The sequence below is a fragment of the Acipenser ruthenus genome, chromosome 10 (assembly GCF_902713425.1).
Source record: "Acipenser ruthenus chromosome 10, fAciRut3.2 maternal haplotype, whole genome shotgun sequence".
Classification (NCBI taxonomy): Eukaryota; Metazoa; Chordata; class Actinopteri; order Acipenseriformes; family Acipenseridae; genus Acipenser; species Acipenser ruthenus.
Window position 1 is genome coordinate 10417410 of NC_081198.1, and position 23867 is coordinate 10441276.

The following is a 23867-nucleotide window of genomic DNA, read 5'->3' on the forward strand; positions in this document are numbered from 1 at the left end:
TGCATAAGAAACTCTGAATTGAAGTGCTGGTAACCTCATTACTGTCATTTTAAGTTAAAACTACCATTTATGATTGGCAACTGCAATGGAGCTCTCTCAGTGTTATGACAACATGAACAGTTTACATCAGACTGTGTTTTATACATATTTGTAGTGCTTCAGATCCTTTAAATTAACGTCTAAGAAACAGCCTTTTCTTTCAGGTTCATGTAAGCACTCATTTTTATAGAATTACATTTGTGTTACTCATGTATTTGTATAGCTCTTCTTAAAGTAGTGTAAGGTGCTTTATTACAATGTTTTTGTTCATTTTTAGTTTTGAGCCATTAATATCTGAAAGACAAACCTGTCCCTAATCTCCCTATTTCTAAGGGCTTGTCTTGAGATGTATTTGATGATAGCTGCTGTAAATTAATGTGACTTTAGATGGCAAGCTCACAGTCCAAGACGCTGGCTTCTAAGTCATTGACACATAAATGGCCCCAATTTTTATTCACACATTTTTTGTTGTTGTTTATGTGAAACAACTATAGCATGAAACAATTTCAAGGTTACTCCTGAAAACGGAAAGTTACTCTCAAGAGGTTAAGAGTCACATTCCTTTCAGAACAAAATGTGGGAAAACATTACACTGGTGTAAACCATATATTGGGACAATGACTGACTTTCTTTTTCAATTTTGAATGACCAAAACAAGATGCTCGTTGGCTCTTGCAAAAAAAAAAAAAAATTAATTCTGTTTTTGTAACATTTTCAGATCCCCTTTTCAAAATTGACTTCAGTTACTTGATTTTAAATACAGTTTTTCTCTTTTCCTTATGGGTGAAAAACATTCCCTCACACAACCTGCTGCCAAAAACACGCCCGTCTTCAAAGTCGACAGGCTGTCAACATGATGGACAAAAGGGGGGAAATGACACAGAGCTGTCTGTGAGAGCAGAAAAGCAGCCCCCAGGAGCAGACCTCAGAGCTGATAGGCAGTGGACATGCAGATACAAGTACTGCAGTATCAATATAAAGCTCTGAATGCTGCTCATCGGTTTGGTGTACTCTTATGTATTAATTTAAATGGATGGTAAGGTTTTATTTTATTTGGGGGCAGGAGGCATGCCATAGCCTACCAATATTTTAAAACGCCAGAGGTGGTTTATGATAATACAATGCAGAGTTGAAGTTAATGGCCCCAAGCAGCATGTAAGTCCTATTTTATGTTGAGTTGCCAAGCTCAGAGCATCAGAATTAGTGAGACTGCATTCATTCCTTTACTAAAGTTGGATTGCTTAAAACTGAGTAATGCGTGGAAGGTTGGAATACAGTTTCAATAGAACATTCTGTGCAGTACAATTTGGAGGGATGTAGTGAGAATTCACATCCTACACTCCCAGTCAGCCAGGGTTCATTCGAGTTCTGTTTCTAGCCGATTAGTTTCCGTCAACCAATCGACCATGTTCGGCCATTTCCGTCCTAGTTTCCGCCGCCATTTTGTCGTCTGGCGTGTTATTGGCAGAGCTGCTGTACTGTAGCTCATAACGGTGCGCTTGTTAATCCGGCAATGGACGGGTAGGTATCTCTTTCTTTATGAATATTTCTTCAGCTGTCGTTTTATGCAACATGTTTAATTGGTTGATGAAAGAAAAATAACATAAAGATTAAACGTTTTTAAAAAGTAAACGTATGTAGATAAGATGACCCAGCTGGTTTTAGTTTCTAGTGTAATTCGACTCAGAGGAAGCGCAGAGGGTCTGGGTAGCATGTGTACCGTATCTCATCGCTTTAACGTGGGAGTTCATTATTGTGTCTCTTCATATTTAGCGAGTGTTACGGTATTAAAATGTGGTATATTATTCACGATTGTTTAATATGTTGAGCTGCAGCATTATTTGAATCGTTTTAATTTTATTTTTTTATTAAGTTATTCACAGACTAAAACATTTTGTGAACAACACAGAAACGGGATTGGTGACTGAAGCAAAAGCATATTTTGTTATGATTACAGAAAATATTTGCATATATTAAAATATTTAGCCTTTTTTTAAATTTGAACGAAGGATATGTGTAACCTAACCAAAACTGAAGTGCTAATAAAGCCATTGTTTACATTTTTCTACAGATTTTAAGCAAATGACTTGTTATTTAGTCGTGTTTCAAAATATCTGAATAAATCTAAAATAAAAGCCGAATCCAGCATCTTTTTTTCAACGTTGATCATATAACCTAAATGCATAACCGTATTGTTCTAGCCACCTTCCCTGTTCAAGTTAAACTAGGGGTTTAATATGTGAAATCTACAAATATGATTTAGAATATAGCCACTTAAGGTAGGGTTAAATTCTGGGCACAATAACTCGTAACCATAGTGATTTCGAAATTCAAGTTTATGAGGGTAAAAACAAGCTGCAGGCTAAGGCCATATGGAGATACTTAGGCCTGATTTTTTTTTTTTTTTTTTTGGTGGATGAAAGCTATGCTTGTGCAGTCAGCAAACAAGGGCCCCATTGAACCGCGGTGGAACTGTGTTGTTTGTCAAGGTCTGCTCTCCAAAAAAAAGAAAAGAAAAAAAAGGCTTTATTTCAGCAAAAGAAACATATGTCCTCAGATGTTGAAAATGAATGCGTTGTTGAAATAAAAAATAATCTTGAACATCTGTGGTTTAGCCTGTGTATGCATATGTCACTCCGAACACAACAAAGGGCAGCTGGCAATGCAGTTCATTACAGTAGGATATACTTTGAGAATACAGTATTGTATTCACAAATATGAACACAGTACTGTTGTACAATTTTTATATCTGCCGAGATTATCTGTTTTACTAAATTGGGTTATTTGATGGCTGGGGCACGGCAAAGACCCTGTTTCACCCCGAGGATTGTGGTAGGTATTGTTCATCCAGCATATTGATGTGTCCCCTTTTTTTTTTTTTAAACCCTATAGCATTGTCACTGATGTTGCAGTTGGCGTAAAGGTAAGCTTCTTAAAATATGTATTAAAATGTAATGAGAGCAAGACTGCAATAAAATATATACACATTATCTCAGTCAATATTTTTGACACATATTTTTACAAATATCTTCTGGAGAATTGCTTATCCAGTTGTGATGAAATTTGAAAAGGCAATTTAAGTTGAGTATTGAAATCTGTTGACACCTTGTCTGTCTGTCTGTCTGGTACCAGTATACTTGCCAGTGAGTCAGACTGGTAAACACACACCCAAGCCATAAGTTAACATATGCTGACTTGTTGAATGATGAGTATGACAATCAGAAGCCCTAGATATAATTTAGCAATAGTGCTGAAGGCTCTGCTGTGTGGCAGTTGACCATAACTGAGTTATGCACCCTGAACCGAAGGCGAGGGCACAAGTGGAAATCAAGGTCAACTATCGCTTAATTATATCCGTCTAGCTCAGCCAATCAAAATGCACAGAATCTTTCCATTAAAGTATATATAAGGGTGATGAGGCATAACCCTTGCTGTATTTCTGAGATAGATTGCAATCATTTTAAAAGTTTAGTTCAGGCCATTACATAACCCTGTCTCGGGTCACATTACCCAAACGGTCTGTAATGCCCTCTGTGTCACCTACTTCATATACTAGTGCTGGGACGAACAGAGGATTTTCATGTTCGGATATTCGCTCGTAATTTAAATATTTGTTTGGGTATTCTTTTGTTTTTCAAAAAGTAATAAAAATTATATTGCTCTGAACACAGTCAGAGACATCATGGCAGCAGAGGCAGGGGGCGTGGCCATGGCCCCTGTGTGTGTGTGCCTTTATTTTACAGCAAGACCTTACAAGATTTAACACGATAAAATAGAAAAACATCCCAGGAGTGAAGAATAAGTTGTGTAGGACTTATTTTAACCCAGTGAATTAACTACAAAATAATAACTGACCATGCATTTTATTTATATTCTTTTTTTCCTATTCCTTGCCATTGCTGTTTCTTAACAGTAAACAGTGACCATAGACACATTTTCATAAAGAAATAACATGAGGTTTACTTGTGCCTTTATGTAGCTGAACAAGCAAACTAAAACTGAAATTTAACTTTAAACACTTAAAATAAAACAAACTTGGAAATGGCGAAAAAACTCACCGCTTTGGTTCTCGTTTATTACATTCCACATAAGTCACAACAAAATATATACAGTCTATATAAAAATCACTACACAACATTTTCAGGAAGTTGGGTACTGTTTAAGTGAGGCATTTCAGAATTATATCCTTGCCTTTTTCCTGTTCCATGAGATTCTGGCTCACTGTAAAGCAGCACAACACTTTTTGGTCCCAGATGGCTTTCCATAGAGATCACTGTGTGCGCCCATAATCTGGTTTGTTTACTTTTTGCTGTCCTAAAACTTTTAAATACAAGTTCAAGAGCTGCTTGTTTTTTTGTTTTTTTTTTATATGTATTAATCTCACATATCACACAGAGCTCTTTTTCATTTGCCATTTTTTTAAACTGTCTGGTGAGACGGTAAATAAGTGCAAGGTATTTTTGTCATTTGTAGCGAAATACGAACATATGATTTTTGTATACATATTTTTGTATACATATACATGGCAAAAAATATTTGTTCGACTATTCGGATATTTGTCCCAGCACAGTCTATATATATATATATATATATATATATATATATATATATATATATATATATATATATATATGTATATATATATAGGGGGCAGCTGGCTCTTTGAGCTAAATATATAATATATATATATATATATATATATATATATATATATATTACACACACACACAGAGGTCGCATTAACGCAAATTTTTGCATCCTAGAAGCAAAATAAATCCATTGGACGGAAAAATATTTTGTCTTGCGTTCATGGGACGCACAGAGCGGGAGAACTGTTTTGGAATATAACAGCCTTGATTTAAGTTACGCTCCAGTCCTGTAGGTGGTAGCATTAAGTCTCATATTTGGCTTGGGCAGCAATATAAAGAAGGATATTTACTTTGACGTTTCTGCTGCCAGACCAGTGTCTGTCACAATATGGCGAAGCAGTTGTCAATCGGAAGTTTTTTTGCACAGCAGTCAGCATCTTCTAACTGTACAAGTACAGTAGTCTCCACCGAACACCACCTAAGGAAACACACTGATTTTTCCCATTGTAAATGCTCCGGGTAAGGGAACAGGAACGTCACTTAAAAGAACATCTTATTGACACCTATAGTGATTTGTTCACAACGGATTCAGTACTGTTTTGTAACCAGATAACTCATTCTCATCAAACTGAAGTTAAAATGGTTTAGTCAGTGTTTTCAAAAGTGACTTGTCATCGCGAGAAGCACACCGATTCTGGAAAGATTTAATAAACCAATGTCATATTGACTCGTTTTGTATTTTGATTTCCACGAGTACACCTCATTGCTACAAAATGGCATGTAAACAAAAAGGCAATGTGAAATGTGCCGCTGTTTCTTTTGCTACAAAAAATTGTTCGAGCTCTTGCAGGGAAAAAAAAGCCTGAATCAGATACAAGTCACCGAGCAATTGTATGTTTCCCGTTCTGGTGAGTTGCTTCACCATTCTGTTAAATAATGTGCATGTCTTACTGCTGCTACTTTTTTTTAAATGTGTGTAGGTGTGGTTTGTCAATTTAGTTTGACAGTTTATTAACGTTAGTTTATCTGTTACTTTATTATTATAGTTTAACATACACATACTTATTCAGTTCATTTCATATAATGTATGTATTATGACAAGTAATACATATTTATTTATTATTGTGTCTGGTGGTCCTCTCCATCTTAGAACACTTTGCTTGCTTCTTGAGGGGGGTTCTCTTAGCCAGAGACTACTGTTCTACAGTGACCAACGCAGTTGCAAGCAGTAGTAATGCAGAAAAATACGTTCTTAATTCTGCATCTGAGATGAAGTACACATGGCTTATTTATTGAGACGGCAAGCTGTACTGAAGTGTGTGTGAAAAAGCTGCTGAGCAAAAAAAAATGCATATACACGCAGATGTACAGATTTTCAAGAGTCTTCGCTTAAGACACATGCCGATGCCATTGCTGTTACTGAAATGCAGAAAAAGATGAAAACACTGCTTAGAATCCAGTCTTGTCATGAGAATGGTCTACTGTCAGTATATACTAGCATAAAGAAAAGTCTGTCTGTATTTAGTATATCTATACACAGACATATTGTTTAAACTACGATATAGCATAGAGTTTAAACATTCATAGAAATGTAACAAAATGCACATCGACAGCCTTTGTGTTAAGTGATCATTTAGTATCTGATAGATGGGATGCACAATTTTGGGCATGTGCGTTTCAGGAAAGCATGAACAGAAAATCTAGCACAACCTTCTCTTTCTCTCTCTCTCTCTCGCTGTACACACACACACACACACGCATTTAATTAGCATAGTGACATAGTTAAAGCTGTGCGCTTGTATTTATCATTTTTGGGATGGAATTCTAGTGCCTCGTCAGCCAACAGTGCATGCACTATGGAAAATTATTAAAAAGGAAAGGATGTCTAATGCTCATGTAAGACTCTGTTACTGTTTCTGTTTGTAATATCTTGTCATGTTCCAAAATAAATAACTACATTACTTGCTATTCATCATATAAGGTCTGCATTGCATCTACTGTTTAATTAGCTGGCTAAAGGACCAAAAAAGGGCACTCTCCTGACTTTCCATACCCTCGATTTGTCTTGTAGCCTTTTTGGGCATTGTCTTGATGAACATTTATTTACAAGCTGGGTTTTTTTTCTCTCTCCTTGATAATATCCCTTCACTATTTATTTAAAGCCAGTTATTGTGTGGTTTGTAGGCTTGTATTGTTATGTAGAATATAAATGACCTAAAGACAGCTGTCACAGTCGAACTATGAACTGAAACCACTTATGTAGATTCACTAATCAGAGCAGAAAGCACCAACTGCCTTTCAGAATTGTAATTCATCGTAATCGTTTCAAAACCTTTAATGTGGACTATTTCATAATACTGAAAGCAAGGACCATAGCATTGGCATAATTAGTTTTTATGTATAAAGAGCAGGTTACATGGACTATAGAGAAGATATTTGTTTTCAGTGTGAACTTGTTTGTTTCGGCATTGCATGTGGTTCATTCAAATTGTATAACAGTTTCCAGAGATAAATAGGGCATTGGTTTTTAAAACTTTTATGGTCAGGAACTGAAGTTTGCCTATTGTGGAGGTGGTGAACAGAAATGCCAAATATGCATAGCTGTGCTTCAAAAAAATAAGCAGTCCGCCATTATTGTGTAGTATATAATGTTGTTGACACTGGCCTGATAATGACCCTCTGTTGGCTTAAGAACTTGTCTTCACAGTAAGGGTAGTATTATTTCCTCATCCCTGATGATTGGCTGATGAAATATGGTTTTGGACATTTTTGTGTAACTCTGGAATGTAGGCCCTATGACAATCTTTGGATGGTCTGACAAAGCTTTATGAATATTTAAGCACAAATTCCACAAAATCCTATACTTCCTGCATTAAGTGGATTTCTAAAAATGTTTTGATGCCAACTTGGAGCCCTGCCGTGGTGCACAGCGCTTCATGTTGAAAAATGATTATGCTTCAGAGCATTTGATATCTTGATTATAATAAGCTTCATAGCCAGAAAAATATTAGCTTTTGTGACATTTTTTAATCAATTTGACTCTGTTTATCACAAGTTTAAAAAAACACTTACAATCCATGGATATTATTTCTATTTTGATAGGAGAGGGAACTAATTCATGTTTGACAAGGTGCAGAGTTGGCTATATACATAGGAGATTTTAGAGCCTACAGTAAGTCCTGTTTTTAATAATAAGGCAGTGGTAGTGCCTGTATCATTCCAAATTCTTCCCCTTGCTGAATTTTGCACTACTTTGACATATGTGCAAGCATCAGTGTTTCATTTAGGTTTGACCATGTGATTTCTTAAGATATTCATTTGTTCATCTCCGTGGTTTTCTGTGACCTTTCAGTATTACAAATTAAATGTAAATTTTAGATCTCTCTCTCCTCTCTCTCTCTCTCTCTCTCTCTCTCTCTCTCTCTCTCTCCACAGCAGAAGGGCTTTTGTCCAAAACGTCCTGATATATAGGCTACATTTTTAATTTAAACCTTTTGTGTATATCCCCCCCAAAAAGTCATCTTTCATTACACTGCAGTTATAACTCCTTCAAATAAAATAAAATAAAAAAAATATATATAATTACACAGACACAGAGTATACCCAATATATTTAGCTGACACCTTTATCCAAATATAATATGTGTATTAAAAATGATTGTGTACATGTCTGCTTTACCATGTTTCATTACGAATATTTATTATGCTAAACCAGTGGTACTCGACTCTGGCCCTTGAGATCCATTCCAGTCCTGGTCTTTATTCCAAGCAGGTCCTACATTTTGTTAATTGCCTCTTAACAGCTTCAGTTAACTACATTAGAACATGCTTGGAGTAAAAACCAGGACTGGAATGGATCTCGAGGGCCAGAGTTGAGTACCACTGTGCTAAACCGTGCTTCGCTGTATTGTATAATTCTTGCTTACGGTTTGGTTTACTGATGGATAGAGCGCAAACTCACATCAACGAAATGTAGGCCTAATAATCGCAGAATGGAAAGTAATAACTGCTGTGTTAATAATTTCATTTTCACTTGATTCTGTTTTGTGCTTTTATGTTTTATGAACAAATTAATAGCTAAAGTAATCACACAGGCAAAATTCAACGAAACACTGACTCATGCACATATCTCAAAGTTCAAAGCAAGGGGCAGAATTTGGCACGACGCTGGCAGACCTACCGGTGCTCCAGACAGACCACTTTCTGTGGGGTAAGAAGGTATTGCAGTCCATGCCAAACAATACTTTTCTGGTGAACTGCCTGCAAAGGTACTATCGTATGAAAGTTGTATTTAGTAGTTTTATTATTCTATTGGGAACAAGGCAGAGACCACAGCCAAACTTCTTATGACATGGTATGTTATTTGTATCAAGGGTTGGGGTCAATTCTTGTTTTTCAATTCCAATTCCATTTTCACAATCCATTCCCAATTAAAATTCTCATTCCCTTTTAATCATTTCCCAACACATCATTGATCAAAATTACAATTAGCAGTGTTCTTTTAAAATTAGCTTATCACAGTGGCAACAAATTACTTAGTCACTATTAGTCAATTAAATTGGCTTCAAATGAAAGCAGTTGAACAATTATAGCAATTATGTCTCTAAATATGTCATTGAAAAGATTAGCGAAACAGTTTAAATATTCTTATTTAACAAACAATAGTTTTATTAAGCTGGGTATATGAGTTCTGTATGAACTCTGCACAGGATTCCAATATGTTTAAGGGTTGCGCAAAACACGCAGTTTACCCACTAGTTTACCCACTTTATTTATTTATTTTTTCCACTTTTTTTGGATTAGACTGCATGGATTTGCCCAATGGTGTTATATTGTGGTCATGGATTGGCCCCCAGATCTAAACCAGGATGTAAGGGGAGTGGTGGGATAGCAGGAGCCTAATACCTTTGGCAGTTGGTACATAGCATTGTACAGGCTCCTGCTGTACAAATTGAAGTCTGCTTAAATCCTGCACTCGTTGAATCAGACATGTAGCTGTGCATGTTGCTTCACAAAGGGGGACTGAGAACTCTAAGTTTATGTTCTCTCTAGAAAAAAAAAAGTGCATTAATTTATTCTAACAGCTCACTCAATATTGGCAGTCATCTGGTCCACATCTTCATCATTCAGAGAACCAACTGCATTTAAAGAGGGTCTATTTAGGCCTTTCTTACTTGTACTTCTGGGATATTTTTCAACTTAATGCAGTGTTACATATAATGGCTTTGATAATGTTTTGAAAATGAATATCCGAACATAAAAATGCCATGTTTGTCCCAGCACTACAATGTATTCTTATTAATTTAAATGTCGAATGAGTCAGATTTGGGGGTACTTTTCTTGCAAACCATTAGGCTGAGAGAGATGAATGTTTGGATTTTCTATTTCTCATGGATTGCATTTGGTATTGATCTTTCAGTGAATTTCCATGATGTGTTGTCTTGTGTTTTTGCAGAGAGGATCGGATGAGCTATTGTCTAGCAGTCTATACAACAGCCCTAATTCTAGTATGAGTGGTATGGTGGTTACTGGTAGGTATTTAGGTTTTTTGTTCTTTTGTGATGAAAAGAAAACTATTACAAAAAAACATATTTTAAAATGTATTGTTTATTTCCATTAATAATAAATTCATAAAAAATAACAATGTTGGCAGGGTTTGGATCGCAGCTGTTTAGATCAAGTGAATAGATCCCGTTGTAGGATGTTGCATCCCTAGTCCCATGCAAAAAAAGGGGGTTCTGTCCTGTATAAAATATGTAACATGACTGAAATTAAACATTTTGGTCTTCACAAAAAACGGTATCTTCTTTACAGCGAATGGCAATGATAACAAGAAATTAAGAGTAGAAGACAGGATGGATTGTGCACCCTCTCGTGTTCTTCACATCAGGAAGCTGCCCAATGAAGTTTCAGAGACAGAAGTTATTGCCCTAGGCTTACCTTTTGGGAAGGTCACCAATATTCTAATGCTAAAAGGAAAGAATCAGGTATGTAATTAGTGTCTTGTTTCTCAGGGACACATCACACTAAGTGCCCCTGTGAGAGAATTACTGCTATATTCTTTTGTACATGCAGAAAACCCTGTTACCTGAAATTTAAATATCTCTACACTATTCAGAAGAAACGCTTCCCACTACCTGAAGCTTAACAATAAATTGCTGCAAATCTGCATTATGTAGACTTTAACATATTTTTGTTACTGATTAATTATGTAGCGTGCAACATGTTCTAATTTGACACTCCATTCTATTTTAATTGAAATATTTATTGTTCAGGAAAAAAGGGGAGAGTGCTTATTTATGGGTATTCATTTTTACCAACAGGCATTCTTAGAGCTTGGAAGTGAAGAAGCTGCTATTACCATGGTTAATTATTACACTGCTGTGACGCCTCATGTTCGTAATGTGCCTGTGTTCATCCAGTATTCGAATCACAAAGAACTAAAGACTGACAGTGCCCTCAATCAGGTAAAATGTTATATTAATCATGTTGAAGTAAGAGATCTCTACAGCTGTATTTTAATATCCATGCTATTAAAGCTTTTGTAGTTTGTTCTATTTGAAAGGACATTGGTCTTAATTTAGGGTTGCCAGTTTCTCTGTTGCTATGACTACATCTACCCTGCAGTCTCGTGTCAGGTCCTTTTTAAAGTTGCTTTGAAACAACCTAAAATAAAACTGAAAGGAGTGTTATATACTGTTATCTACAAAATGTAAAAGATTTATCTTAATGTCTTCAGGTTATAGTCTGTTATACAACAAAGCACATTATTTGTATTCCTACAAGAGCTTCATTTGGATGCACACAAGATGTTGTGACGTTGACGTGAATTGTTCAGTAACACTTGAACATTATTAACTTTTTCATTGTAGCGTGCGCAGGCTGTCCTTCAAGCTGTGACTGCTGTTCAGTCAGCAAGTACGCCCATGTCTGGGACAGCAGTTAGTGAGTGTGCATTGACACCAGCACAGAGCCCAGTGCTGAGGATCATTATTGACAACATGTTCTACCCTGTTACACTAGATGTCCTTCAGCAGGTAAGTTAATTGCATGTTCTGTTTGACTGTCATTATGTCAATGCCAGTGACACAATGAAAGACGCGACGTGGTCAATGAAGTATTTTTATTTTTTCTGTTACTGACTAGGTTTTGTTTTCATGTGGATATAGTAACTAATAGTACATCTTGTTATAGGTATACAGTCGCAGGAGACATGTACAGTAAACTGTTGCGTAATCACAAAACTTTGACTTGCCAGATCTTTTCCAAGTTTGGAACTGTCTTGAAGATCATAACATTCACAAAGAACAACCAGTTTCAAGCTTTGCTGCAATTCAGTGACCCAATGAATGCCCAGCAAGCCAAACTGGTGAGCAACAAAAAATAATGTAAACAATAGCATGCCAATTGGTGCACAAATATAGGGTTTTGTGATTTTTATAGATTTTTTAATGTGTTTTTCAATATTATGCTGATTTAATATTTGGTGTTCCTTTTTGTTAAAGGCCCTGGATGGTCAGAACATTTACAATGCTTGCTGCACGCTGCGTATTGACTTTTCTAAACTGGTGAATTTGAATGTGAAGTACAACAACGACAAGAGTCGTGACTACACTCGCCCTGAGCTTCCTGCTGGGGATGGGCAGCCAGCCATGGACCCCTCTGTGACTGCAGCGTTTAATAAGGATTCGTCTCTGCTTGGTAAGAATCAAGGTATAATAACCTTTTGTTCCAAATTTTATTCATCCTAACAATCTTCTGTCTTTTCAAGTCTTTAAAATCTTTTAACCCTTTGCAGTCCATTTATTAAGTGCGCGTCAGGCGCGTCGGGTCCAATTTATTTTCACATGCGCAGTTAATTTTAAACGTGCTGTTTAAAAGTATTTTTTTTTTCCACAGTCAAACGGGTTTAAAAGGCCCTGCATATCAACAAAGCACTCACTAGGCATCTCCAGCCCCGCCCCACCCTTTCGTTCGCTATAGCTTTCACATATGCTAAGAAATAAATAATAATAATAGTCGTACATACCGATCAATCATCTGATCACTCGTTTTATCACCAAACGCCTCAATAATGCGATCCAAGTCATTATTTTATTACTATAACGTCTGAAAAAAGCTCTGCAGATGTCCGTGATATTTTCTGAGCGCTGATGCAGTATCAGCCAGCTTGTTTCCTTATGGCCGCTGTTATCTGATGCCAGGGGCAAGTATGACTATTCATGAGATACGGCCCTTTGTTGTTTTTTGTTTTTTTTGGGCTTGTCTCGGCTCCTGTCGCTCCCACTCGGCCATTGAATGGTTTTCTCGGCTTTTTCCGGAGAAAAAACGACTAGAAACCAGTTTTTTGCGTTTCAACCGGATAGGAAAAATTGCAATGTCAGACCAGGTCCGACATAAGACCGCAAAGGGTTAATATCTTGATCGACGATTTCACTGGTTTCACTTTTATTGTGATGAAACAGATTTTTACATTGTTATGGATATTAAATTAAATAAATGAAAATGCTTGATTGAAAAGCTCTTGCTAAAACTAGTAAAAGAGGCACTGAGAGGTCAAGTGGAATAGATGTATTGTTCAGGTTTAAAATGGCACTTTTCCCTTATTTATTGGGGTTGTGGGGTAGAATTAAGTTATCAGTAGCTGATCGGCCTCTTGTCAAAAGAATTTAAGATGCACCTTTTTTCAGGTACTCCTTCTGGAATGGTGTCCCCTTATTCCAGTGGAGGAGCCTTTTCTTCTTCACTCAGTTTCGGACAGACTGGAGGTACGTTCTTTTATAATTTTGATTAGAATTATTTTCACACACTAAACTTGTTACACCGTAAACTTTTATATCCAACCTAAATAATTTATTTATATATATATATATATATATATATAAAGACGTGCTCAAATTTGTTGGTACCCCTCCACAAAAAACAAAGAATGCACAATTTTCTCTGAAATAACTTGAAACTGACAAAAGTAATTGGCATCCACCATTGTTTATTCCATATTTAATAGAAATCAGACTTTGCTTTTGATTTTTTATTCAACATAATATTGTAAATAATAAAACAAATGAAAGTGGCATGGACAAAAATGATGGGACCGCTAACCTAATATTTTGTTGCACAACCTTTAGAGGCAATCACTGTAATCAAACGTTTTCTGTAGCTCTCAATGAGACTTCTGCACCTGTTAACAGGTAGTTTGGCCCACTCTTCCTGAGCAAACTGCTCCAGCTGTCTCAGGTTTGATGGGTGCCTTCTCCAGACTGCAAGTTTCAGCTCTTTCCATAGATGTTCGATAGGATTCAGATCAGGACTCATAGAAGGCCACTTCAGAATAGTCCAATGTTTTATTCTTATCCATTCTTGGGTGCTTTTAGCTGTGTGTTTTGGGTCATTATCCTGTTGGAGGACCCATGACCTGCGACTGAGACAGAACTTTCTGACACTGGGCAGTACGTTTCGCTCCAGAATGTCTTGATAGTCTTGAGATTTCATTGTGCCCTGCACAGATTCAAGGCACCCTGTGCTAGGCGCAGCAAAGCAGCCCCAAAACATAACCGAGCCTCCTCCATGTTTCATTGTAGGTATGGTGTTCTTTTCTTTGAAAGCTTCATTTTTTCATCTGTGAACATAGAGCTGATGTGACTTGCCAAAAAGCTCCAGTTTTGACTCATCTGTCCAAAGGACATTCTCCCAGAAGGATTGTGGCTTGTCAATATGCATTTTAGCAAATTCCAGTTTGGCTTTTTTATGTTTTTCTTTCAAAAGTGGAGTCCTCCTGGGTCTTCTTCCATGGAGCCCACTTTCGCTCAAAAAGTGACGGATGGTGCGATCAGAAACTGACGTACCTTCAACTTGGAGTTCAGCTTATATCTCTTCGGCATTATCCTTGGTTCTTTTTCTACCATTCGCACTATCCTTCTGTTCAATCTGGGGTTGATTTTCCTCTTGCAGCTGCACCCAGGGAGGTTGGCTACAGTTCCATGGACCTTAAACTTCTTAATAATATTTGCAACTGTTGTCACAGGAACATCAAGCTGCTTGGAGATGGTCTTGTAGCCTTTACCTTTACCATGCTTGTCTATTATTTTCTTTCTGATCTCCTCAGACAACTCTCTCCTTTGCTTTCTCTGGTCCATGTTCAGTGTGGTGCACACAATGATACCAAACAGCACAGTGACTACTTTTCTCCATTTAAATAGGCTGAATGACTGATTACAAGATTGGAGACATGTGTGATACCAATTAAAGAAACTAATTAGTTTGAAATATCACTATAATCCAATTATTTATTATCTTTTCTAAGGGGTACCAACAAATGTGTCCAGGCCATTTTAGAATATCTTTGTAGAATAAGCAATAATTAATCTCTTTTCACAGCTTCTTTGCTTTATTCTATGACATACCAAAGGCATGCAAGTATACATGGTAAAATAGCTTTTAATTTCATCACTTTTCAGGAGGAATGAAGCATTATTTCAATGAGCTGTAAGGGTACCAACAAATTTGAGCACGTCTGTATATATATAGAGTCCTGTGCAAAAGTTTTAGGCAGGTGTGAAAAAATGCTGTAAAGTAAGAATGCTTTCAAAAATAGACATGTTAATAGATTATATTTATCAGTTAACTAAATGCAAAGTGAGTGAACAGAAGAAAAATCTATATCAAATCCATATTTGGTGTGACCACCCTTTGCCTTCAAAACAGCATCAATTCTTCTAGGTACACTTGCACAAAGTCAGGGATTTTGTAGGCATATAGTCAGGTGTATGATTAAACAATTATACCAAACAGGTGCTAATGATCATCAATTCAATATGTAGGTTGAAACACAATCATTAACTGAAACAGAAACAGCTGTGTAGGAGGAATAAAACTGGGTGAGGAACAGCCAAACTCAGCTAACAAGGTGAGGTTGCTGAAGACAGTTTACTGTCAAAAGTCATACACCATGGCAAGACTGAGCAAAGCAACAAGACACAAGGTAGTTCTACTGCATCAGCAAGGTCTCTCCCAGGCAGAAATTTCAAGGCAGACAGGGGTTTCCAGATGTGCTGTCCAAGCTCTTTTGAAGAAACGGGCAATGTTGAGGACCGTAGACGCAGTGGTCGGCCAAGGAAACTTACTGCAGCAGATGAAAGACACATCATGCTTACTTCCCTTCGCAATCGGAAGATGTCCAGCAGTGCCATCAGCTCAGAATTGGCAGAAAACAGTGGGGCTGGGGGGGGGGGGGGGGGCTCATATAAGTGAACTCATATAAGAAGTAATTTACCATAAGCGACTGCTAAATTTGACAGGAAAAATTCTTAATATCACTAAATTAGTCTAATCCGAGTGTGTTAACAAGAATTGGCTATTTTTTTTTAACCATGTACTGGGTCACAATATTTAAGAGTATACATACCTTTATGACTATATAGACACAGACTTACAGCATTGAGTTTAGAATGCTTGTGCTTAGGATGCCAGGAACAGCTTATATGCATTTTTCTAACCATTCCTGTTGCAACTGTTCCAGGAGCTCTCAGTCCTTTGAGTGCTGCAGCAGCAGCAGCGGCGGCCGCAGGTCGAGTAGCGCTGTCCGGAGTCTCTCATTCCAACAGTGGCGTTCTCCTGGTCAGCAACCTTAACGAGGAGGTCAGTGAGCAACACTCAATCAGATCAGTCTGCATTCTCATTCTGTTGACTGAGCTGACCATTGCATACTGTGCTTTATTAAGTTGCATTTTTTACCATTGTCTTTGTGTTTTTCATGTACAGTGTTTGTGGTTTATATAGTATAAGACTTTATTTTTTTAAAAACAAAAACAGCACAATTAAGTTCCTCTTAAAATACATTATTCAAACTAGCTGCAGATTGTATAGCTGTAACTTATTTTAGTTTAAGAGTACTTGATGTTTAATTCCTTAATTTAAGACATTCAACTTTTTTTCTTTCTGTTTTTCAAATTGTTGTTTAGGAAATAGTAAATACATTAGCATTACATTTGATGTCAGAAACTGTACAATGTAATAAAGTAATATGACCTAAGTGTTCATTGTTTGCTAAATATAATTTTAATTATTTTAAATATTATTTTAAGTTTGATTCTTGTGCTTGCAATGTCACATTTGTTAATTCTCTCTCTTGCTTTATGTAAATACCTTTTTCTTTCAAGGTTCTCCCAAAAGAACTTGATGAGGCACTCTTCTCAGTTTCTTCTCAGTATTTTCTTTGCAGATTTTGGTCACAGTCTTCTAAACTCCTTCTTTACTCCCTTGTTGTAAATTGAAACTCTTTAATTCTTGATCTTTTCTCTCTAAGCTCTAGTTGTTTGCGTTTACTGTCCTGACTCTCTCTCACTCTCTCTGTACTGTTTTCTCTTGCTGTGAAAGCTGATATGAAATGTAGGGATTTTTCTATAACTCGTTTGGGAATTGATTGATTTGTCCCCCCAAAAATTGGCGTTGTGGTTTTAAACATTTCCCTTTGTTTTGTTACCTTGACTTTGCAAGGTGGTTTCAGCTGTACACCTGCATGCTAGCAATGTGTGAACCAGAGCGCCGCCTAAAACAGTTGATTTGCCTGCATTTCATACTCTGCAACGCTTAAGCAAATAAAGCATAGTCTTTAAATTCTATTGCATGCCCTTTCTTTCTCATTAAGGCTGTGCTCTATAATCCTTTGATTTAAATGTACTTTACCCATGTTTGTCTTGGGTGGCTACATTTGACACTTTTTTTCTTGTAAAATACATTAAACCAGCCATTCTCTGACCAAACTCCTGCATTTCCTGTGTACTGACCTATATTTTATTTTTGTTCCCCTACTCCTTTTATTCTGCATTGTCACCTTCCCCTCCCTATTCCAATCCTTTACCCTCCTTTTATTTTCTCACCCCTTACCTTTCCCTACTTTGTCCTTTTTGTTTTCCCCATTCCCTCTTCATTACCTACCCCCCACCCTCTGTTCATGCTTTGTGCTTGAACAAAATGTTCCTCGGACCAACTTGCCCCAATTAACTGCCTTGAACCATGATCCATGACCACCTCACCATTCTACGGGAAACCACCCTTCGTTATGGATGATCTGTTCATCTCCGCTCTTCCTCGACTCTTCTCTCTTCCTGTCTTACGCTGCTTGCTCTTCTCTCCTTCTAAAGATGGTTACGCCCCAAAGTCTGTTTACCCTCTTCGGTATGTTATCGTTAGCACTATACTTTTTTATTTTTTTTTATTTTTTAGTATTGATTTTAAATATTTGTTCTCCTTATTCATAGCTAGCTTTTTGGCTTGTAGATTAGTAGTAATTATCTTGCTACTTCTCTCTCCTGTCTGTCTCTCTCTCTCTCTCTCTCTCTCTCTCTCTCTCTCTCTCTCTCTCTCCCTCTCCCCCCTCCTTTATTTTCTTTTCCTTTTGCTGTTAAACTTCTCTCCATAGCCACAGTTTTTAGTTCATGCATGCTAAATTTGTTTTGCATGTTTACCATTCCACATAGCTTTTTTGGAGGGTGTATCAGAATGTGTTCTCTTCAATCTCTATTCAAATCTTGATTTTGTTTTTTTCATTTGGATGAATGTTCTATCTTTTCTCATTGATGTCTATATGTCAGTCTGTGTAGTGAAAATTGATTATTATTTCCTAACTGCTTCTCACTCTAAAAAGGTGTTTATGGGGATGCTCAGCGCGTGAAGATACTGTACAATAAGAAAGACAGTGCACTCATTCAAATGGCAGATGGGAATCAAGCTCAGCTTGGTAAGACTTTGTCCTTGTTGCAGATGTTTTTATTTTTATAACTTTATATAATGAAGCAACAATGCAGATGTTGTGGAACCATAACTGGTGGAAACAAGATGAAAGCTATACTTTTAACAAAGACATTTCTGGACCGACTCCCTGAATGTAACCCAGATATGCTAAATTAAGAGCCTCAGCAATCACACTTCTGTTGCAGAGATGTCCCATAAAGCATACCATCAATTAGTGAGATTATCAGAGATGTTGAAATATATATTTGCACAACTCAATAACAGCTTTAAATTTGGGGAGGTGGGGATTCAAATCCAAAATCAGAAATAAGTTGTCATTTTTGGTGCTATTCGAAAATAATTTGATTGCTTGTTTCATTCTCTCAGCAATGAGTCATCTGAATGGTCAAAAGATGTATGGAAAGATAATACGAGTGACTTTGTCGAAACATCAAACCGTGCAGCTACCAAGGGAGGGACTTGATGACCAAGGGTTGACAAAGGATTTCACTAACTCGCCATTACATCGATTCAAAAAGCCTGGTTCAAAGAACTTTCAAAATATATTTCCACCTTCTGCAACTCTTCATCTCTCAAATATCCCGTAAGCATAGCAAAAATGTAATTTGGAATTGGAATTGCTTATAGCTGATGTACTTCAAATTTTCCTTTTCTGTTCTTACAGACAAACCATAACGGAGGAAGATCTTAGAACACTCTTTGAAAACTCTGGTGGCACTGTGAAAGCTTTCAAATTTTTCCAGTAAGCTTTTTTCCTTTTATTTATTTGTTTTTATTTTATTATTTTTTTGTACGTAATTACATCTAGGGTCATTTTTTTAATATAGTCCAGCACTATATGTTGCAAAGCACTTAAGTAAAACATATTAATTACTGTATTTTTTCAAATGAATTTTATTTTAAACTTGGAAGTAAAATTTAATATTTTTTCATATGTTGCAAAGTTTTGATGCTTGATCGCTGCACTTGTTAAAGCAACATGTTTTGGGTAAAGTAACCACAGTTTCTAAACATAGTCCTTATTTCTGCAGAGATCACAAAATGGCACTTCTTCAGATGTCTACTGTTGAGGAAGCAATTCAAGCTTTGATTGACCTTCACAATTACAATCTAGGAGACAATCACCACCTGAGAGTTTCCTTCTCCAAGTCAACCATTTGAGCATAACAGAATGCTGTAAAATCTGCTCATGCTGTTTAGTGTGGCAATACCTGTTGACTGTTTCAGGACACTGGGGACCAGAGTTTGACATTTTAAGTTCAGTTATCAGTCATTCCTTTGGAGAAAAAGAGAGAGCGTGAGAGAAAAGGCAGCAGTATTGGACTGATCTTAATTTTTTTCCCATTTATTATAAGTTAGACAAACCATTAACTTTTTCCGTTTTCTTTTATAAGAAGTTCCAGATTTTTTTATTATCATCGGATTAGTTGACAAGATACGTGCCTTACTTGACAAAATAGTATCAACATTTTATTAGTAGTACATTTACACAAACTATTATAGTTAACAATTTGGCACATTGGTTCTGATAGTGTAAGGAATGGGTTTCTTAAAGAAAAGGTTTAGTTTTTTCCTGAAGTACCTGTACAGATTGTGAAGTTATGTCCCTCAAAAGTGTAACCATTGTTAATAGAACTGCTGTTCCTTTTTTTGCCAATCTTTCCAACTAGTTAATGTATTATGTGTTTGGGGAGATGGTGTTTTTTTTTTTTTGTTTTTTTTTTTGTTAAGCTACCATATTTTATGTTTCTGTTTTAAATGTTGGCCTGCTTTATCAATACAACCAGATAAAGCTCTAACTGAACATTACTGAGATTCTTACCTTTTTTTATCATGTTTGCACTACCACTGCTGAGAAATATGGTATAAATGTTGCTTATGACTAAATATACTTTTGTAGATGTACTTCAGCATTGCTTATGTGCATTTATATGTTGCCATCTTTTAGTTTGTACGTATGGTTAAAAATGGCTGTGGACTTCTGAGCATGTACTGACTGGTATAGATAGTTCTGGAGAAACTGCTGTTGCATGCATTATAAAAAGCTAGCAGAAGTGAGCTGCACAGTCTGGCTGCAGCAAAGTAATTGTGTGGCAGTTTTCTGAAACTGACAACCTGGTGGGACCAAAGTTTATGTGCCTTTTAGTCTTAATTTACCTTGCATTATAATATTCAGTTTTAGTAAACCTTTTGAAATATTTTTTGTATTTCAAAAATCAGACTTTATAACAAACATGGCTCAGAATATACCAGTGTTCGATGATCAGCTGTTGAAAATGACCAATGTGTTCATTCCCCCCACATCTTATGTACTGGGTTTAAAACAAACAAAAATACAAAAGTCATGTATATTTTCTATATTAGTTGAGTTTTTACATCTTTAGAAATGTAAAATTCAGTATAGTTTGGAAGCGGCACAATTAAAAAAATAATTTTCTAACAAGTTGGAAGGTTTGATGGTTGTGTTGATTTCGCCTTGTGTGTACTCTGCTTACCTCTGTAGCATGCTCAATAAACACTTCTGTAGCTCTATATTCACCTTTTCTGTCTCTGCTGCCTTTCTCTCACTATCTTCTCTTGTATTTCACCTCACTATGCTTCTGATATCATGTTCTTTCTCAGGGTGGGAAACAAATACCCATTTTATTGTCATTTGTATTTTGGAAGCTGATGAAATGTTAAAAACAAAAACAATTAAACAAATGCTGGAAATGTATTTCCCACCCTGTGTGGTATTCTGCTACCTGGCAGACCTGACTTTAACACTCTGTTCTGTCTTAAGTAGATGTTTCTACTAGTCATTATTTAAGAGTTTCATGCTTCTTTGCTGCAAATCCATCCTTCATCTGTCTGCTATCGAGACACTTCTACCAAAATTCTTCCATAAGATGCTCTTTATGGTGCATTAAAGGGCACATGAGGACCTTTTTATTTTATTGTGTTACATGTTCCCATGTGTTGCTACAACTGTTTACTTAAGGTATGTGTTTTGTTTTAATGTTTTTTTTTGTTTACGTTTTGACGACTTTTTAAAAATTGCATTACCTGCCTCAAGATGGCTTCCCATGTACACGCATGGACCTCTCAAAACTACATATCCCATCATTCTCCTACTGACATATGTAACAGATGGATTTACCAGTGAGCAGGAAGATGATGATGGGAAATGTATTTCTGAGAGGTCCATGTGGTTACATGGGAAGCCATCTTGAGGCAGGGAATGCAATTTCAAAGTTTAAAGAAGTGGTCAAAATGTAAAAAATAAATAAATTAAAACAACACACACCTTACGTAGTTGTAGCAACATATGGGAACATGTAACACAATAAAATAAAAAGGTCCTTCTGTGCCCTTTAAGTTATGATATTCTTTAGCCACTATTGTATTGAAGTAGGGATGCAACCAAACTGAAACTGAACCAAAACCGACATTTTCATACATTTCCATACCGAATGTTACAGATAAAACCGAAAAGTGTTGGCGGTCTTGGCATGAAGCCGGCGGCATTTTCGTGAGCTCATTGCACACTTTTTTTTCTACATGTAGATGGTTCATATTAACACTTTTAATTGGAGAAAGAGTATTAAAGTTAATGATCCTTCAAATAATGAACGTTATTGTTTTGGGAGATTACTGTTTATGGAATAATTAAATATCCATTATGAAAGAGAGGCCTATACAATATTTAGTTTAAAAAAAAAAAAAAAATCTGATTTAAGCTGTCAGTCACAGTACATGTGTTTTAGAAGTTTCATATAATTACCTGCTTTTTTAAAATATTTTTTATGTATTTAAATATGGAAAAAAGCACATTGTAGTTAAGCCCATTCCTATTACCTTGCTAAAGTGTTCACAATTAATGTTATTACAAGATTGACTTGATTACTTTGTATAGGACTGGAATACTCACAGGACTGAATTGCAGAGGAAATTGATTTCTTCTACAAAAATGATCATCTACATGCTTGATTGCAGCCACATTAGTCTAATCTATTACAGGTGAACCAAAGGTTAGGCTTAAAGGTTATTGTAGATGTATCCAGAGAAAACAGATTGCAGTTGCCTGGAGATGATGGTGCTGAAATGAAAAACTTTTTGAATTGAATATGGACAATAATCCACAACCCTTTGAAAGTCCAAACAAAGGCAAAAGAACATTTTCTTAATTATGTTACTACCCTTGCTGTATCTCAAAGGGAAGACCAAAATACAGTGTCAGTGTTGCAAACGTTACCTGAGAATTCGTATCTTATCCAGAAATGCCAAAATAACTTGTTTTGAAGGCTTAAGTGTTCTTAGGAACAAGGTACAAAACAATCAAGACTTAAATGTATTTGGAGGGGGTCAACATTATTTCTTCCATCCCCTTCAGGCAAGCTTTACAATGGAATTTGGTGGAATCAATGTGTCGAGTAATAGCTAATTTTGACCTTAATTAGACCAGATCAATTGTATGTGCCTGTCCTTGTTTCCTACATTAAAAGCAATTATTTACTAATACATCATAAAAGCCTTCAATGGCCCAGACCACTAATCAATTAAATAAAAAATGTAAATACAACATTATTTTACTGTTAATAATTTAATTACATATGTACATCATTTATGTACTGATACAAATTAGACAGACTAATACATCTGTGATAATCAGTCTTCATTATGTAAACAAAATTAAGAGCATTATATAATCTTCTCTTTCTTTGCTTCTCTACAATGTCCTGCTTTTTTTCTCCCCACTCTTTGTGTTCTTGCTACCATCTTTGTGTGCTGTAAATTGTACCCTTTGTCCTGTTTCTCATTTAAAAACATACCAAGAAACCATGGTTGACCTGTATGCCAACACTAGAAGAAAATACTGTATTCTTTTGAATTTAAGGCAAACTTTTTAAACTCTTTTTAGTTCTTCTCAAAAACGGCCAGCATCTTAAATTCGGTAGTCTCTGCGTATAGGAACACCTAAGAGAACACCCTTGTGGTGAAACAGATTTGTCCCATCATAAACACTCCACCTAAAGGAACAGGAACTTTGCTTAAAAGAACACCTTTTTGGCACCACTAGTGATTTGTTCACAACGGATACAGTACTGTTTTTTAACCTGATAACTCCCCATTAAACTTAAATTCAAATAGTTTACTCAATCTTTTCAAATGTGACTTGTCATTGCGAGTGTCTTGAGGCACACTGATTGGTTTATTAAATATATCCAGAACCGCGGTCCTATCATTGCCTCGTTTTGATTCGGATTTCCACGAGTGCAACGAGTGCACCTAATCTACAAAATGGCATGTAAACAAACAGTGAAATGCACCGCTGTTTCTCGTTACAAAAAGTTGATCTCGAATCATCCATGATATAAAGGCAGCCATTTTCAAAGAAGCATCATTATCTTCCTGAGGAATTCGAAGAGAAGCTTTTGCAATTTCAGCGTTTTATTAGGCTGCATGATGATGACGACGGCCCACCCCATCCCAGTGCTTTTGTCTCACT

General features: G+C 36.3%; 1 protein-coding gene across 2 annotated transcripts; it reads left to right on the forward strand.

Annotated features, from left to right (window-relative positions):
* The first annotated feature begins 1455 nt into the window (after window positions 1-1455).
* LOC117410987 (polypyrimidine tract-binding protein 2) lies at window positions 1456-20913 on the forward strand. 2 transcript variants are annotated; one of them, XM_034017976.3, is made up of 15 exons: window positions 1456-1560; window positions 2932-2962; window positions 10083-10158; window positions 10442-10614; window positions 10951-11094; window positions 11500-11664; window positions 11886-11996; window positions 12133-12340; window positions 13318-13395; window positions 16146-16264; window positions 17770-17803; window positions 18273-18365; window positions 18746-18962; window positions 19044-19121; window positions 19411-20913. In XM_034017976.3, exons 1-15 carry the CDS (start codon window positions 1553-1555, stop codon window positions 19538-19540), a joined length of 1665 nt encoding a protein of 554 aa, XP_033873867.1. In that variant the 5' UTR covers window positions 1456-1552; the 3' UTR covers window positions 19541-20913. The 2 variants fall into 2 exon arrangements, with proteins under 2 accessions (XP_033873867.1, XP_033873875.1); XM_034017984.3 differs by having other exon boundaries at window positions 12133-12328.
* The last annotated feature ends 2954 nt before the right edge of the window (window positions 20914-23867 follow it).

Excerpts from the sequence above, each read along its gene's own strand:
- LOC117410987 (XM_034017976.3), top strand. Across the intron at positions 12,341-13,317 it reads TCTGCTTGGTAAGAATCAAG|GTACTCCTTCTGGAATGGTG; the intron begins GTATAATAACCT and ends ACCTTTTTTCAG. Across the intron at positions 19,122-19,410 it reads AAAGCTTTCAAATTTTTCCA|AGATCACAAAATGGCACTTC; the intron begins GTAAGCTTTTTT and ends TTATTTCTGCAG.